Source organism: Vespula vulgaris, chromosome 2, assembly GCF_905475345.1.
Source record: "Vespula vulgaris chromosome 2, iyVesVulg1.1, whole genome shotgun sequence".
Classification (NCBI taxonomy): Eukaryota; Metazoa; Arthropoda; class Insecta; order Hymenoptera; family Vespidae; genus Vespula; species Vespula vulgaris.
This window is the reverse complement of record NC_066587.1, coordinates 6,435,490-6,453,199: the sequence shown is the minus strand read 5'-3', so window position 1 is coordinate 6,453,199 and position 17,710 is coordinate 6,435,490. Positions and strand designations below refer to the sequence as shown.

At 31.3% G+C, this 17,710-nt stretch overlaps 1 protein-coding gene across 1 annotated transcript; it reads left to right on the top strand.

Annotated features, from left to right (window-relative positions):
- The first annotated feature begins 509 nt into the window (after positions 1–509).
- Positions 510–17,376, top strand: LOC127061444 (laminin subunit alpha). The gene is made up of 30 exons (XM_050988310.1): positions 510–1,216; positions 2,416–2,562; positions 3,403–3,810; positions 3,972–4,185; positions 4,246–4,455; positions 4,519–4,791; positions 5,095–5,232; positions 5,314–5,586; positions 5,687–5,986; positions 6,056–6,214; positions 6,296–8,221; positions 8,359–9,283; positions 9,365–9,596; positions 9,738–10,446; positions 10,570–10,796; positions 10,922–11,681; positions 11,775–12,052; positions 12,152–12,339; positions 12,490–13,027; positions 13,106–13,236; positions 13,326–13,818; positions 13,931–14,281; positions 14,359–14,896; positions 14,975–15,070; positions 15,137–15,334; positions 15,411–15,577; positions 15,660–15,902; positions 16,141–16,300; positions 16,378–16,605; positions 16,684–17,376. The coding sequence occupies exons 1-30, from the start codon at positions 998–1,000 to the stop codon at positions 16,950–16,952; spliced, it is 10,998 nt and encodes a 3,665-aa protein (XP_050844267.1). The 5' UTR covers positions 510–997; the 3' UTR covers positions 16,953–17,376.
- The last annotated feature ends 334 nt before the right edge of the window (positions 17,377–17,710 follow it).

Here is a 17,710-nt window from a genome sequence, read left to right as displayed (position 1 = left end):
TTTCTTTGGTGGGAAATATAAAAATAACAATTTATATATTTAAAAATTGAATATTTGGAATTGCGCGCATTTAAATTATATCGATCATATAGTATAACAAAATTAAATAGTCGTTTCCATTGAGTGACTTTATATAATTAACGTTAGAATAACGAAGTATTGAATATTTACAATGATAAATAAAATAAACGTAGTAAAATATATTGACTTATGATATCCGTGTAATCGGATTTCAGCGTTATCACAAAAATTCCATCGAATTTAAAATCCAAATTAACTAATAGCCGAATATTCAAAAAAAATTTGATAAAAATGATTAGAAATCGATCGTTCGATCTATATCGATCTATGTTGTATGTATGTGTGTATGTATTGTGCGTTATATATATATATTGTGTATGTGTGTGCATGTGCGTGTGCCTGTGTGTGTATGTGTATTCTAATTTCTACATTTTATTGTGAAAAAACATTTTTATGTCATAATTTATGATTAAAATTTAAACTAGGTTGAACTTAGTTAAAGAAGAACGAACGAAGGAAGACAATGGTTGATGTTGATATAGTATATGCTCTATGCAGTTTAATGGCTATAACATAAGAAGATATATACACACGTGTACGAAGGATACCATGTGGTTCCAGCATGTGTGGACCATTCTTCGAAAGAGCCACCCCCACCCTCCTTCGAGTCGTTGCTTCTCGATGACCCTTGCGCTTGACAGTCTGCATCGAGAAGCCGCTCGAACATCTTATATTATCGTTCATGACGCTTCGCGTTGGTTCCTCTTTCTCTTTCTTTCACACAATTTTCGGTACGTGCTTGAGAGAGAGAGAGCAAAAAGGAGAACGGAAGGGAGTGGAGTGTGGGTAGAGCGAGGAAAGAAAAGGCCCCTTATAGCTCTACTTTTGAACAGAATCGTTGAGAAAAGCGAAGATCTCGGTGTCGGTCGTCCACGGACGAACCGGCAGTGGTGGATCGTTTATCGTTTCTGTCACGATGTCAGGGTGGTTTCTCATAATACATCTTCTAATCGGTTTACTGGTAAAAAATTCAAGAGCCGAGAGTTTAACGCCACCGTATTTCAATCTTGCCGAAGGCAAAGACATCATCGCCTCCGCCACGTGCGGTGTCGATACTCCTGGACCAGAACTATATTGTAAACTCGTTGGCGCGAATGCTGATCAAGATGAAGATATCAACTTGATTCAAGGACAGGTAAGCGCAAGTAATGTAACAACAGAATAAAAAATAGAAGGCTAAAAGACGGAAGATTTTTCATCAAATATTTATCTAATAAATTGTAATTAATTAATATGTATGTGTAAATATATATATATATAGTTAGAACTATAAATTTCGTTTCGAGTTATTTTTTAATTGTTTAATTTCGTAAAATTACCAGTTTATTTAAATGAATCCATTACTAAATATAAATAAATTTTTTTACACAAGTTCCTTCTTTTATATAGTTATTAGCAGAAATCTATTTCATGCTGTTGAACTTAATTTTATCTACGTTGATTCTTCGAGTCCAAGAGTTTATCGGTTCTAAGAGACTATAGCTTGCTTGCTTAACTACTTCCTTATTTTTTATGATTATTCATCCCCCAAAAAAAAACGATCGTATAAATAACGTCGATAATGAGTAACAATATTTGTATAAAGGATTATTATTCGAAACGAAATAATGTTCATGTTTCATTCCTATTACTTCTTGGTAAAGTGATAAGAGAAAAAGATCAGTATTTATCACGCGCGAGAAACGTGTGAATGAAAAAAAAAGTACTTTTTTCATTCATTAAACAATTTTGTTCACATATTAATCGATACGGATATCATATATACGAACGATCTATTATAAATTGTTTTTATGAAATAGATATATCTCTGTGATAATTAACGAGTCAGTCTATATCTATTTATATTATAAAATAATTTAAATGATAATACGAATAACGTTAGCGATATTTTTTTTATTTAGAACTTAAGAACGATTTTTCCCGAAGATATATTTTAAGTAACGAAATATTATAAATATTAAATATTACGCGATATTTATCTGGAATGTTTTTTTTTATACTTTCAATAAGGAAGATATTCATGGCATGGTTATCGCAAGACCATTTTGTAAGCGGACGAAATAAAACGCTTACTTTAAGTCAAAGTAAGAGGGCTGATAAAAAAGAGATAAGGATGACCTCTCGATACACTTTAAAGTTTCATTCCTTTGAATCCAAATAATTTCATAGAATATCAATGGCCCACCATAAATTTCACAAAAATTCTCATTTTATCTTCTCATAGCTCGTTTTATATTTATATTCGATTAAATTTTGATAAGAAAACAAATATTTGGATAATTAATCATATATTGCAAATATAACACATTCTGTTATATAATATATTTTATTTAGGTTTGCGATGTTTGCGATCCAGATAGTCCTGAAAAAAAGCACCCTCCCGAATATGCCGTCGATGGTATGGAAACTTGGTGGCAATCACCGCCACTTTCTAGAGGCATGAAGTACAACGAAGTGAACTTAACAATTAATTTGGGTCAAGTAAGTTATCAAAATATCATAAAGAACCAAAAAAAAAAAAGAAATAAAATACAAAAGAAAAAATAAGTATGAATGTTGTACGTTCACATTTTCATTCCTTTTTTGATTTATATATATTTAATAAGTTAATAATCATAAAAAAAAATCTTGCGGGAAAGTATGCTTGAGGATGATGGCTTAACAAGAAAACGATACAAATTTACTGTGCAACTGTATTTTATCTATAACAAAAAGTTTTATCATGTTGTAGGCGTTTTCCTGTAGGCCGGAAATAATTATCTTCGTGTTATTTCCGCAGTAAAAGAAAAAATAGTGAGTTTTTTAATTGTAATACGAATATTGTCAAGTGGCACACGTATTTAACACGTAGGATATATTCGCCAATATTTTAATTATATATTATTTATCGTTTATTAAATTAACGTATTATATATTTACCGTTTAAAGATAGTGTGCTTCTTCTTTTTTATTACGAAAAACTTTTTATTGTCGGAAGGATTTGTCGTTATTCTCTCACATTTTGATTATATTCTATCGCGAGAAATAGAAGTACGAGAGGAGATCATAATGTAGGGTCAATGGTAGCTTATCAATGATTCTTCTTGTCGTTATCTTTATTAATGCCATTGTCATGATTTTATACGATACAAGGAATAACTTCGTAGTTAAAGAAAAGTTAACATTCTTTTATATGCACTCACCGGAGCATCTTTCTTTTTTTTTGTTTTTAATTATAATTAATAAAGATGTACGCATATATGTTTGCATTTATATATGTATATATATATATATGAAAAGAACATATATATTACAAATGTATTATTACTGTTCCGTTATTAGGAATTTCACGTAGCGTATGTTTATGTGCGTATGGGAAATTCACCAAGACCCGAGTTATGGGTACTTGAAAAATCAACGGATTATGAAAAAACATGGTCACCTTGGCAATATTTTGCGGATTCCGATAGTGATTGTTTGACATATTTTGGTGTCGACAGTCATAAACCTATCACGAGAGATGATAGTGTGATTTGTACGACTGAATATTCAAAGATAGTACCCCTGGAGGGTGGTGAAATACCAATTTCTATTTTAAATAATCGTCCATCGGCAAAGCATTATTTCAATTCAACAATTTTGCAAGAATGGACAAGGGCAACCAACGTGCGGTTTCGTTTTCTCAGAACAAAGAACTTATTGGGACATCTTATGTCGGTCGTTCGTCAGGATCCTACTGTGACGAGACGAGTAAGAATCCTTTTTTGTACTTTCTTCAGATTGAAGATACTTATTAACATAGATCAAATTTTGTCTTTACCTGATTATTATTATTATTATTGTCTTATTACTATGAGCAATATATATACATATACACTTGCATGATATTTTTCATTTTATGTACATTTTAGTATTTTTATTCCATCAAAGACATCAGTATCGGGGGTAGATGTATGTGTAATGGTCATGCGGATACCTGCGATATCCAAGATCCTAGCGTACCAAACAAGCTTGTCTGTAGATGTCAGCACAATACTTGTGGACCTCAATGTGCAGCATGTTGCCAAGGTTTTGAACAGAAGAAATGGCAACAATCTACGTCTTTTAAGAAATTTACGTGCGAGCGTATGTATCATTGATTAAATTAAATATATACTTATATATTGGCTATAATTTATATTTTAGCTTGTAATTGCTTCGGTCACTCGGATAAGTGCATTTATAATTCGACAATTGATGAAAAGCATTTGTCTTTGGATATACATGGAAACTATGAAGGTGGTGGAGTATGTCAAAATTGTAGGGACAATACGGAAGGTATCAACTGTAATCAATGTAAACCGAGATTTTATAGACCACAAAATAAACCTTTCAATGCTACTGATGTATGCCAACGTAAGTTAATTTTATATTTTAAAGGAACTTGAAGTATATTATAATAATTAAATTTTGCTGTAGCTTGCAACTGTGATTTCTTTTATTCAACTGGTAATTGTGCTGATGCTACCGGTAAATGTGAATGTCGGAAGGAGTTTACTCCACCTGATTGTGATACTTGTAATCATGGATATTTTGGATATCCTAATTGTCGCCCATGCGAATGTCATTTACAAGGAACTAATGGATATCATTGCGAAGCAAAGGATGGTCCGTGTCCTTGTAAAACAAATTATGCTGGTCATTACTGTGATCTCTGTGCAGAAAGCTATTATAGTTTCCCTGAATGTTTACGTAAGTATATCTAATAAAATATATCTAAATTATTTTATTCTAGAAAATATATATTTATGAATATATTAAAAATCTTAGCACATTTATTACCAAAAATATTCGAAACCATAGACTTTTATTTTCTACATTGGTTACTATCATAAATATGTGATATTCAATAAAAATCGATATACCATATATATATATATATTCGATATACCATATATATATATATATATATATATATATATATATATATATATATATAATATTGGTAACAAACGTGTTAAGAAAAAATATTGTAAAAGTAATATAAATTTATAGCTTGTGAATGCAATCCACTTGGCTCCCTGAACAATGTCTGTGATGTTGTTTCTGGAAATTGTACCTGTAAAAATAATTATGGAGGAAGAACTTGTAGTATCTGTGAAGATGGTTATTTCAATTATCCTTTGTGTACATGTATGTAAATTAATGAAACAAATGTTTAAACAAATATGGTGCTTTTAACAAACCAATATAAATATTATTTATATTATTCAGATTGTAACTGTGATGCAAGAGGTACAAAACAAGGAATCTGCGATAAGAATGATGGTGTATGCTTATGCAAAGAAGGTTATGGTGGTAGTAGGTGCGATCAATGTATCAATGGATATTATGGATATCCAAACTGTAGACCATGCAACTGCAGTTTGATTGGTTCTTCTTCCATTAGTTGTGACAGCATAGGAAAATGTTCATGTCTTGCCAACTTTGCAGGAAAGACATGTGATCAATGTAGTCCAGGATATTATATGTATCCAGAATGTATAGGTATGAATTAAATTTATAGAAATTTCTGTTTGTGATATCTTTGATAAAAATGGATATGTACTTATTTATATAAAGGATTTTATTAAATTTCATATTGTAGCTTGTAACTGTGATAGCCATGGAGCAATTGGTGTATCATGTGATATAGAAGGCAAATGTCAGTGTAGAGAAAACTTTGATGGATCAAGATGTAATCAGTGTAAAGAGGGCTTTTATAATTTTCCAACTTGTGAAGGATGTAATTGTGATCCAGCAGGTATTGTTGAAACTTTCCAAGGATGTGGTAGTTTACCAGCAGGGGAACTTTGCCAATGTAAGGAACGTGTGGAAGGAAGAATTTGTAACAAATGTAAACCTTTATATTGGAATTTACAAGCACATAATACAGAAGGATGTGAAGGTAATTCAAGTCTTTAATTCCATTGTATCTAATATTTAATAGTTATATGATCTAAATATTTTTTTTTAGAATGCCAATGTAACATTCCGGGTGTTATTGGGAGTATTGGAGAATGTGATGTGAAAACTGGACAGTGTATTTGTAAACCTGGAGTGACTGATAGAAGTTGCACTCGATGCATTGATGGAACTTATAATCTTCAAGAGAATAATTTATTTGGTTGTTCAGGTAAATTATAATGATCATTTAAGTTCAATCAATATATTTTTTATTTAAGTAGACGTTAATATTGTAAATGCTAATTTATAGATTGCAACTGTGATATTGGTGGATCAGTTAGTTCCATTTGTGACAAACAAACTGGACAATGTCAATGTCAGCCTCGTGTAACGGGTTTGACATGTAAAGAACCTTTAAAAGCACATTATTTTCCTACTCTTCATCAATTCCAATATGAAGTAGAAGATGGTAGAACTTCTAGTAACAGTCAAGTACGATATGGTTTCTTAGAACAGTATTTCCCAGGTTATAGTTGGAAAGGATATGCTGTATTTTCTGCTCTACAAGATGAAATTATCCAAAATGTTTATATACATAAATCTTCTTTATATCGTATGGTTATACGATATGTAAACCCTAACAATGAACCGATTCTTGGAACTATTAAAATTACACCAGATAGTCCTGTCGAAGTGGAACAGCAATTCAAAGTCCAATTTAAACCTACGACGAAACCATCGTTCGTTACAGTTGCAGGGATTCATGATAACCACCCTTCACCTATGGTGATGAATCCTGGACATTGGACTATTAGTATTGCTAATAAAAAAAGTCTTTTCCTAGACTATTTCGTTCTATTACCTTCGGAATATTATGAAGCAACTATTTTAACACAAGATGTTAACATACCTTGTAAAGTTGGTTACAAAGAGCTCTGCCGTCATTATGGATATCCCAATTTGATGAATTTTGATTCTGTCCGCGGCGCAGGAGGTTTTCTCAATGAGAACAACATAAGGATACCTTTAACAGAATATTTTTCAAATAAGGATACTCTTAAAGAGATTGATGTAGATGAAATGCCACTTATAAACGACAGTCAAGAAGAAATTCACTTTGAATTGAGAATATCTAAACCAGGCCCACATGTGCTTATCATAACGTATGTTACCTCTATGGAAGACAGTGAGACTTCTGTATTGTTGATCGAAGCAAACACCGTCGGCAAAGGCAAAGTTACGCTTTATCCTTGTAAATATACAAGTATCTGTCGGCAAGTAGTAACTGATACATATGATAGAGTGGCTGTTATGAACTTTCAGTCAAATTATGTAAGCATAGTCTTAACTGGAGAACCTACTTCAAATATTGCGATTCATTCGATTGTTGCTATTCCATATCATCGCTGGTCTTTAGATTATATAAAACCAAGATCTATTTGTGTTCGAAAGAATGGTAAATGTGTACAAGGGTTTTTCCCTGGTGCAGCTGATTCTAAAAAGATTGAATTTGAATCCAATAACGCAGTTCTTGAAGTGGGTAATCGGCCATCTGGTATTTTTGATAATGCCACTAAACTAATTTATTTAAATGATAAAGATGCAATGGTAGACATTCATGCAAAAGTTCCTGAACCTGGAGAATATGTTTTCATTGTACAATATTATCAACCAGATCATCCAGAGTTCGAGTTAGATGTACTAGTACAAAATGGAAAGTTTTATGAAGCAAAAGTTTCTGTACCTCATTGTCCTAGCAACAGTGGTTGTCGTAGCATTGTGCAACAAGTAGATGGCAATACTCGATTTCAGTTAATTGAAAATTTTGTGATCACATTTAAAGAAAGCAGTGGAAATGGTATTTGGTTGGATTATATTTTGGTTGTACCTGCAGACCAATATAATAGTAAAATCCTGACAAAAATACAATTTGATCAGACTAAGGAATTCCTTAAAAAATGTGGTAATAATCATTTCTATATAAATATAACAGAAGAAGGATTTTGTAGAGATTCCATTTTTTCATTGACTGCTAATTACAACAATCACGCTTTACCTTGTAATTGTGACATTTATGGTACAACTAGTTTTGAATGTGAAAAGTTTGGAGGACAGTGTCCCTGTAAACCTCATATTATTGGTAGAAGGTGTGAAATTTGTAAAACAGGATATTATGGATTTCCAAATTGCAAACCTTGTGCTTGTCCTAGTACAGTACTTTGTGAACCTGAGACTGGTAAGTATTATTCACAATTAATAAAATTAACTGTTTTAAATTATCCTCTTATATTATTTGAATGATTACGACATTAATTATAATTTATGTTTAATTTATATTATAATATTATAATATACAAATTTTCATGTTTTTAGGTGAATGTATTTGTCCTACAAGAGTCACAGGTGAACGTTGTGATCAATGTGAACCAGGCACCTATGGGTTTGATCCCATAATTGGATGTGAAGAATGTAATTGTTCTTTTCTTGGTGTCATAGATGGTAATATGCAATGTGATTTATTTAATGGCAACTGTAGCTGTAAAGAAAATGTTGTTGGAAGACAATGCGATAAATGCATACCTGGATATTCACAATTTCCTCACTGCGAAAAATGTGACTGTGATGTGCGAGGAACAACATTGGATATTTGCGATCAGTATACAGCTGAATGTTTCTGTAAAGAAAATATACAAGGTTCTGCTTGTGATGTTTGTAAAGAAGGAACCTTTAATATTCAAGCAAGCAATGAAGAAGGCTGCACAAAATGCTTTTGTTTCGGAAAGACAACACGTTGTGCTTCTGCAAATCTCTACAGAACTCATATTCTGGATATGAACAACTGGGAGCTTGTTGTACAAAATGAAAAGACTGGAAATTTAACATTTTTAACAACAATACCTCAAGAAATTAATTCAACTTCTATAGTCATTGGTTTAACAACTAATGACACATTTGAAAATGTTGTGTACTTTGCAGCTCCTGCCAGTTATCTTGGCAAAAAATTGACTTCATACGGCGGGTTTTTAAATTACACTGTAAGCTATAATACTGGACCCTTTGGAAAAGCAGTAAGCGCGGCTGACGTGATTCTTCAAGGAGCAGATACAGTTCTTTTTTTCTATGGTGATGAACAACCACCTTCTTTTACAAATTTTGTTGGATCTGTTGAACTCATAGAAGCCAACTTTTTTACGCTAAATCGTTTAAGTGTTACTAGAGAACAGATTATGGTAGTTCTTGAAAATCTTCAAGGTATATATATTCGAGCAACATATTGGAACCCTAGCATCATTGCATCGTAAGTATCAATATTTATAAATTATTCTATATATATATTTTTTTTATTTAATTAATATTTGATATTTATATATCTTTTTAGGTTGTCTTATGTTACCATTGATATTACAACAGAACAATACTCAGCTCAGTATAGTATTCCAGCCAGTAGTGTGGAGCAATGTCAATGCCCACCAAATTATCAAGGATTATCTTGTGAAGAATGTGCTCCAGGATATTATAGAGTACAATCAGGTCCTTATGGAGGATATTGCGTACGGTGTCAATGTAATGGTCATGCAGATACTTGCGACGTGAATACCGGCGTGTGCCATGTATGTTTTCCTGTTTTTCCTTTAGAATCTTTTCAGTATATTTTTCATGTGAAGAAATATTTATTGCCAAATTATAATAAATTTAAAAAAAGTTATATATATAAAAAAAATTATAAATAAATAATATGTTATTTTTTACAGAATTGTAAAAATGGTACTAAAGGCGATCATTGTGAATTTTGCCAGCAAGGCTATTATGGAAATGCAACTATTGGTACTCCTTCAGATTGTTTAATTTGTGCTTGTCCACTTCCTACAGCATCAAATAATTTTGCATCTGATTGTGAAGTAAATGAAGAAGGCAACAAAATTAGCTGCAATTGCCTTCCTGGTTATTATGGCGCACGATGCGAAACTTGTATTGCCGGATATTATGGAAATCCAGAAGTTTATGGTGATTTTTGTAAACCTTGTGAATGTTCTGGTAATATTGATACCAATCAAGTTGATTCTTGCGATTCTATTACTGGAGAATGCCTTCATTGTTTGAACAATACATATGGACAAGCTTGCAATTATTGTGCACCTGGATATTTTGGTGATGCAGTGGAAAGGAAAGATTGTCAGAGTTGTTCATGTAAAAAATGTGGAATGGAACATTGCGATAGCCATAATGGACAATGCTATTGTCAAGAAAACGTTGTTGGCGAACAATGTGATCGTTGCGAAGAAAATCATTATGGATTTGATTCTTGCAAAGGTTGTAAGCCTTGCGATTGTAATATTGCTTCACATAGTAAACAATGTGATGAAAAAACTGGCCAGTGCCAATGTAAACCTGGTGTTACTGGACGGAAATGTGATCAGTGCACTCCTGGTTATTGGAATTTTGGTCCAGATGGTTGTACATGTAAGTATAAATAAAATAAATAATAAAACATATATATATATATATATCTTATAATTATACATTTCTACAAGAGATATTGTTAAGAATAATACATTGATTTTTTAATTTTTCTCATAATTTCAGCATGTGGTTGTAATACTGGATATTCTGTTGGTGCATCTTGTAACACAACTACTGGACAGTGTACATGTCTTCCTGGTGTTATTGGTGAAAAGTGTGATCATTGTCCATATCGTCATGTTTTAATCCCAGGACAAGGTTGCTTTGCATGTGATTCTTGTACTGGTGATCTACTTGATGTTACTGATATACTCTCAGGTCTTCTAAATCCAGTCTTTGAAGAATACAATGTAAGTTTTATATTTGAAAATTATTATTTTCTATATACATACTATTTTATATGTTCATATATATTTGTTATAAATAATTTTTCGTTATTATATTCTCTTCGATTTAAATTATATAATTTTTGCAGATGGTAGCTGAAAGTTATTTTACGAATCAGCGTCTAAAATTTATTAACGATACAGTAAATGACTTCCATTCAGAAGTTATGTTACTCGATCCAAAGAGAGTTAATTTCGTACCACTACAACAAAACTTATCGCGTCTTGGACAAGAAGTGTCGAGTCAAAAACGTCACATTGATTATGCTGCTGAAGATAGCATCAAATGGAAACACGGTGCTTACAATACGCTTAATGATATGAATGTTTTAGAAGAAGATGTAATTCGTGAAATAGTTTTAGTTAATTTTATAGTATCTGAAGTACAATCATTAGCTTCCAATATAGAGCTTAGACCAGGTGGTAAAATTGAAAACACTGTAAGAAAGGCAGAAGAAATTCTGCAAAAAATCAAAGAGGTGTCTTTTGTTAATTTCCGTGATAAAGCAATCGATCAAGCTGATCAAGCAAATATTCTCGTATCAGAAATGCTACAATATAATTCTCCAGTGAATAATCTGACTTCAATGGCATCAAATTTACATGACAAAATACAAAATATTAGTACAAAAATGGATGATTTACTGGAAATCACAGGAAAAGCTGAAGCGTTAGCAGCTGACGTTGAAGATCTTAATGAAGATAATAGAATAGCTGCAGAATCTGGAAATTTTGATATTGTAAAAAATATTACGTTAGAGGCTGAAGAAGATCTGAAAGCTGGTGAGCAACTTAATAGAAATGCAAGTCGCCTGTTAGACGAAACAAATACGAATATAAATATTTTAGGTAAGATTCATTTCACTTTAATTTTATTAATATTTGTAAAATACTACATTGTTAATAGAATATCTATTCATGAGAGAATTTATATTTCCACAGAATCTAATACATTGCAACAAGTGGTAATGCGTTTAAATGATACCATTTTGCAAAATGACCAAATGCTTAATAATTTAGGAGATTCTTTACATAGGGCACATGATCATGCTGAATCTCTTTACAGCCATTCTTTAGAATTAGACAATCTCTTAACAGATACACGCAATACAAATGCTGTACGTGCTGTTTCTGCATATAGGGATATTGAAATGGCTATCCAAGTTGCCAACTATGCTGCTCTTGATGCTGTGTATGCTGCTAATAATGCAACAGCATCAGTAAGTTACCAATACATTCATTATTTTTATTTTCCTTTACTATGATTTATAATCAATTATTGTAATTTAATTATAATATAATATTTTTTACTATAATAGTCTTCGAGAATAGAAGAAAAAATAAGAAATTCTCGTGATCAATCTGCAAATTTGCTTGCCTCTGCAGAAATAGTATTTGAGAAAACTGAAGGCAAATCCGAAGGAAATCTTCAGATTGCACAGACCAAGGAAACATCTACAGATTCTCAAAACGAAAATAATAAAGAATTATTGGATTATATTGATAAGTAAGAGATAGTTTTTCTCTATCAATTAACAGATTTTCTTCGTAGAAGACATATCGTTAAAAACATAGTAATATATCGTGAATTATGCAACATCCTATATATAGATAAATCTAAGTATGTCTTTATATCAAAGGTGATTTTAATTTTTAGAATACTTTCAAATATTCCATCACAATCTTCGTCAGTAGCTCACAATGCAGTTGATGAAGTTATTAAAATGGTATACAATATAACAAATGCTATTCAAAGTATAAATGGTACAATTGACAATATACCAAATGATCTCAAAAAAACTAAACAACTTACGAAAGATACATCCGAATCGATACGAGATATATCTCAGGCTAAGAAACAATTGGATGTTGTAAATAAAATTGTTCCTAATATTAACAATTTTCTAAATGATTTGAGTAAGAATCAAAAAGCAATGGAAGGAACAGGAAATGATCTTCAAAATAAAATTGACGCGCTAAAGAACAAAATCGCAAATGCTAGAGAATTAGCAGACAGGTTTAAAACAGGTTTAACTTTCTATCGAAATACTACTTTGGAATTGAAAAATCCAGAAAGCTTACCCTTATTAGCAACATCTAGCAAAATTTCATTATATTTCCGTACGAATAAAACCAATGGCTTTCTTTTTTATCTTGGAAATGAAGAAAAGATGAAATTACCACGTGCAAAAACTGTAAGTAATATCATTAATTTTAAAGTTATACATTTGCTATATTGGAATTAGTTTTAATTATTCATTATTTGGTTACAGCATGATTTTATGGCACTTCTGATAGAAAGTGGATATCCAGTACTTATATTAGATCTTGGTTCTGGACCAACAAAGGTCATTAGTAATAAATTTGTGTCTGATAATATTTGGCGTCAGATAATTATTGATAGGTGAGTAAATTTTTAATTAAATGAATATGAAATGAATAATAAATAAATAAATAGATTGTTGTCAATAATCAAATAAATCATTGAAATAGGACTGGAAAAAATGTCAAGTTAATAGTACGTGAGGATATTGGCGAGGGCAGAGATAAGGAATATGAAACAGAAAAAGTATTACCAGGCGCTTATTCTATATTTAATGTCGATCAAGAACATTCAAAACTATTTGTAGGAGGATATCCTTCTTCTTTTAATATTCAAGACGCAGTTACAGCATCCTCTTTCGAGGGCGAAATGGAAGAGTTAGTAATCGGCGATATACCTGTTTCTTTCTGGAACTTTGTAGATGGTGAAAATAATAGAGAAGATGCTATGGAAAGGGACAAATTGATAAATTTCCAACCAAGTACAGGATATAGATTTGACAAACATGGATATGCGATTTTAAGTAAACGAAATTCTCAGATATCACCTGATAGTAGAAAATTCAGTATAAAATTAAATTTCAAAACATTCGCGGATGATGGCTTAATATATCTAATGGGCAAGGGTAAACAATTTTTATCTTTAGAGATGAGAGATGGTCAGGTATGATTATAAATACTTGTTTACACTTTAAATTTATATAATATTATTATATAAGTCTAAATATTTTATTTAGAAAATATAAAAATAAATATGTCCTTTTGATCATTTATAGGTACTATATCAGTACGATCTTGATGACGGTGAAATATCTTTGAAATCATTTGATAAATTTAATGATGGTAACTGGCACAGTTTAGAAGCATTGAGGTTCGAAAAGATTGGTGTTCTTAAAATCGATGGTACGATGGTTGCACGAGATGAAGCTAAGGGCAATACTAAAACTCTTCTATCCTTGGATTACATTTATTTCGGAGGATATCCACCTAATGCCAAGCATCCTTATAAACCAGTTACGAATGATGGTTTCGAAGGATGTATCGATGATGTTGTTATTCTTGATACTTCAGTTGATCTTAGCAGCAATATACAAGCTTTTGGAGTTATGCCTGGTTGTCCAGTTAGGGTATATTATATATTTTTTCGAAATTTATTTTACTTTAACCATTTGATTGAGACGTATCAAGAAATTTTTTATTTTAGTTCGCAAGTCTGGTATCTTTTGAAGATAATATGCCAGGATATGTGAAGTGGAATAATGTTTCGGCGTCCAACTTCCTTCAGATTAATTTGAAATTCAAAACATTGGCGAATGATGGTCTTATATTTTATGTCACTAATCCAGACCAAACATCTACAAGTTACATGGCATTGGTTGATGGTGTATTAATATTTAAAAGTCAAGGCGAAGAATTGAGGACTGATCCAAATGAAATAAAATTCAATGATAATGAGTGGCATGTTGTTACAGCGACACATAATGAATCATCTTTGAGACTTGATATTGATGATATTAAGAATTACAGCACCGATTCACCACCCCCGTCACTACATATTCTTTATGGGAATCTTTACATTGGCGGTATACCAATATCGCTCCAAGCATCTCAAAACAATGCAAGAACACCGTTTGTCGGTTGTATCGGCGATGCTACATTGAACGGAATTATTATTAATTTTGCTAACACGACAGAAAAACTTCATGCATTTTTGGGAAAGTGTAAAGGCGGTGAACAATCACGTATGCTTAATCTGTTTAACAATTTTTTATCTGTGATTGCAAAACAATAGATTATTAAATAAACGTTCTTTTTTATAGCCATTGCTCCAGTCGACGAGCCAGAAATGAATGGTTGGATACCACTGCTTCCTACAGAAAATCCTGATGACACTACTGAGGGCACGACACAAATTAGTTAGTAATTATATAAATCAAATGTATATTTATTAGAAATAATGAATGTTTGCTATTTACTTCCAGATGTGGTAGACATTGAATTAGAAAAGGAAGATGAAGATGAAGAACCTACTTTGGAAGGACGCGGTCATCACATCGAAATAACAACTGAAACAATTACAACATCTACTCCAAAACCAACTCTACCTCAAACTGTAGACCAATGTCATTTACCTTATTATCCAGCTACTGATCCTGATCTTGAAAATGAATGGAGATTCGGTACATAAACATTAATATCCTTGAAAACATTATTTCTATGGATTCTAATAAAATTTTCTATTATTATTATATCCAGGTACTACAAACAATAGTCGATTGGAATACAGATCTTTAAATGGAAGATATAGAGACTATTATGATTTCCAAATTAACATTAAAACAATGTCTGATAGTGGAATTATTTTCTTTGCCTCAGATTTAAGTAAACAAGATGTAATTGCCTTATATATTCTAGACGGAAGGGTAAGAAGAATTGCGTATAACTATTAAACCATCAAATATATAAACTATAAAAATATATAAAAATAATATCTTATTCCTCAAGATTCATCACAAGTTTGACTGTGGAAGTGGACCAGCTGTACTTATAAGTGATAAACAAATAAATGACAATCAATGGCATTACGTTGCTTTTAAGAGAGATAAACAACTCGGACAACTTTCTGTAGATAATGAAGCACCAATAGTTGGCTCTTCTCAAGGACATACTGAAACTATCAATGTTAATCCACCATTTTTTGTAGGAGGTGTACTACCAGAATTGTATAGCGTGACACAGTCAAGAATAGTAAGAGTTTACAATATTTTCAATGATATTATATATTACTTTTATACACACATACGCACACATATATACCGAGTATTTCATAATAAGCGAATATTATTACAGACGTAGCTTCAACACACCAAAATAATTAAGAATGATCATACAAACTTTTTGCTTATTTTTGTATTAAATCAACTTCTAATTATACTCATATATCATGATATGATAGAACTATATAAAATACTGTTACTTTTGTTAGGGTTTAAGTACTATGTTTAGTGGATGTTTAAGCAATTTTATGATGAATGGTCAACCTGTTGGTGAACCTACAATGAAATTAGGTGTAATACCATGTTCGAAGCGAATAGAACCAGGACTGTTCTTCTTCCCAGGAAACGGTAGCAATCTGTTCAAAGCAAGTAAGTGATATATACATGTAACCGTATATACATACGTACATATTTCATTCATTAAAAATAACGAAAAATCTTTTCAGTGGATCGATTTACCGTTGGACGTACTATGGATATTCAAATGGATATCAAACCACGTACAACTTCTGGACATTTACTATCGGTTCATGGTAAACGAGACTATCTAGTTTTGGAAATGATTAATGGTACTGTTAAATTTCTTGTTAAAACGACTAAGGGTTCTATAGAAACCTCATTTGAACCATCCAAATCTAATTCTTTATGCGATGGTAATTGGCACAATGTTCGAGGTAATATATCTTATATATCTGATATACTATTTATTTATTCGTTGCCCAAATACTCATCTTCTGTTATTCTTGCAACAGCTGTAAAACAGAAAAATGCTGTACTTTTGTCCGTCGATCACAAGGCCGCTCCAATAGGAATTGGTGGCAAAAACGTAGCAGCAGTTTTGTCGAAGCATCCGATATTCATTGGTGGACATCCTATGTTGGGTAGAAGATTACGTGGCAGCACGTCACAATCTCAATACGTTGGTTGCATAAATAATGTATACATTAATATGAATCCCATTCATTTGGGTCCAGAACGAGCTTATGGAAGAGTCATTGCGGGTGTTTGTCCAACAATATAAGTAAGTAATGTTATTTGAAGTTGAAAATGTACGAAGTACAGTTAAATCTTAAAGTGGTGGTGAATGCATTAACTTAAGTAGAGTGTATATGCTAAGATTGGTTTAACACTCTTTTTAAGCAAATGAAAAATTGTGTCACAGGCATAGTAATAAAATAATTACAAAATACTCCAAAAGAACCTCACGCCTAGTCTAAAATAATGGCCAAAAGACTGAGTTTTGCAATTCCTTCACATTCAGTAGGAAGCATTTCATATTGCCAATACAAGTAATAACGATTATATAGTATATTTTGTATTGTACGTAGTAGAAATTTATACTTGACACAATTAAGTTCTTAAGATATTTTGAATAATTCTGATTTAATTGTATTTCATAGCCAAAGAGAAAGAATTTACTAATAAAAAATGTAAAATATAAATTACTACATTCAATGAAAAATATTGTTTGTTTATATTTTATCCACAAGATAAATCACACAAAATAAATAGAAACATTAATGAATCTTGATTTTATGTATGTACAAAAATATTATTTGTTTCTATGATATATTTTTTACCAAATATAATAATATATTATTTTATAATTTTGTAATGTATTTAAATTTAGGAAATTAAAGAATAATATGTATAAAAAATTGATATATTTCTTTTTTCATCTATTTTTAGTTGAAAAAAAAGTATATGAAACTTGTGAAAAAATTTGTGTAATTCATCTTTTGAAATACTATTCCTCTAATTCTAACAATGCAGGTAATT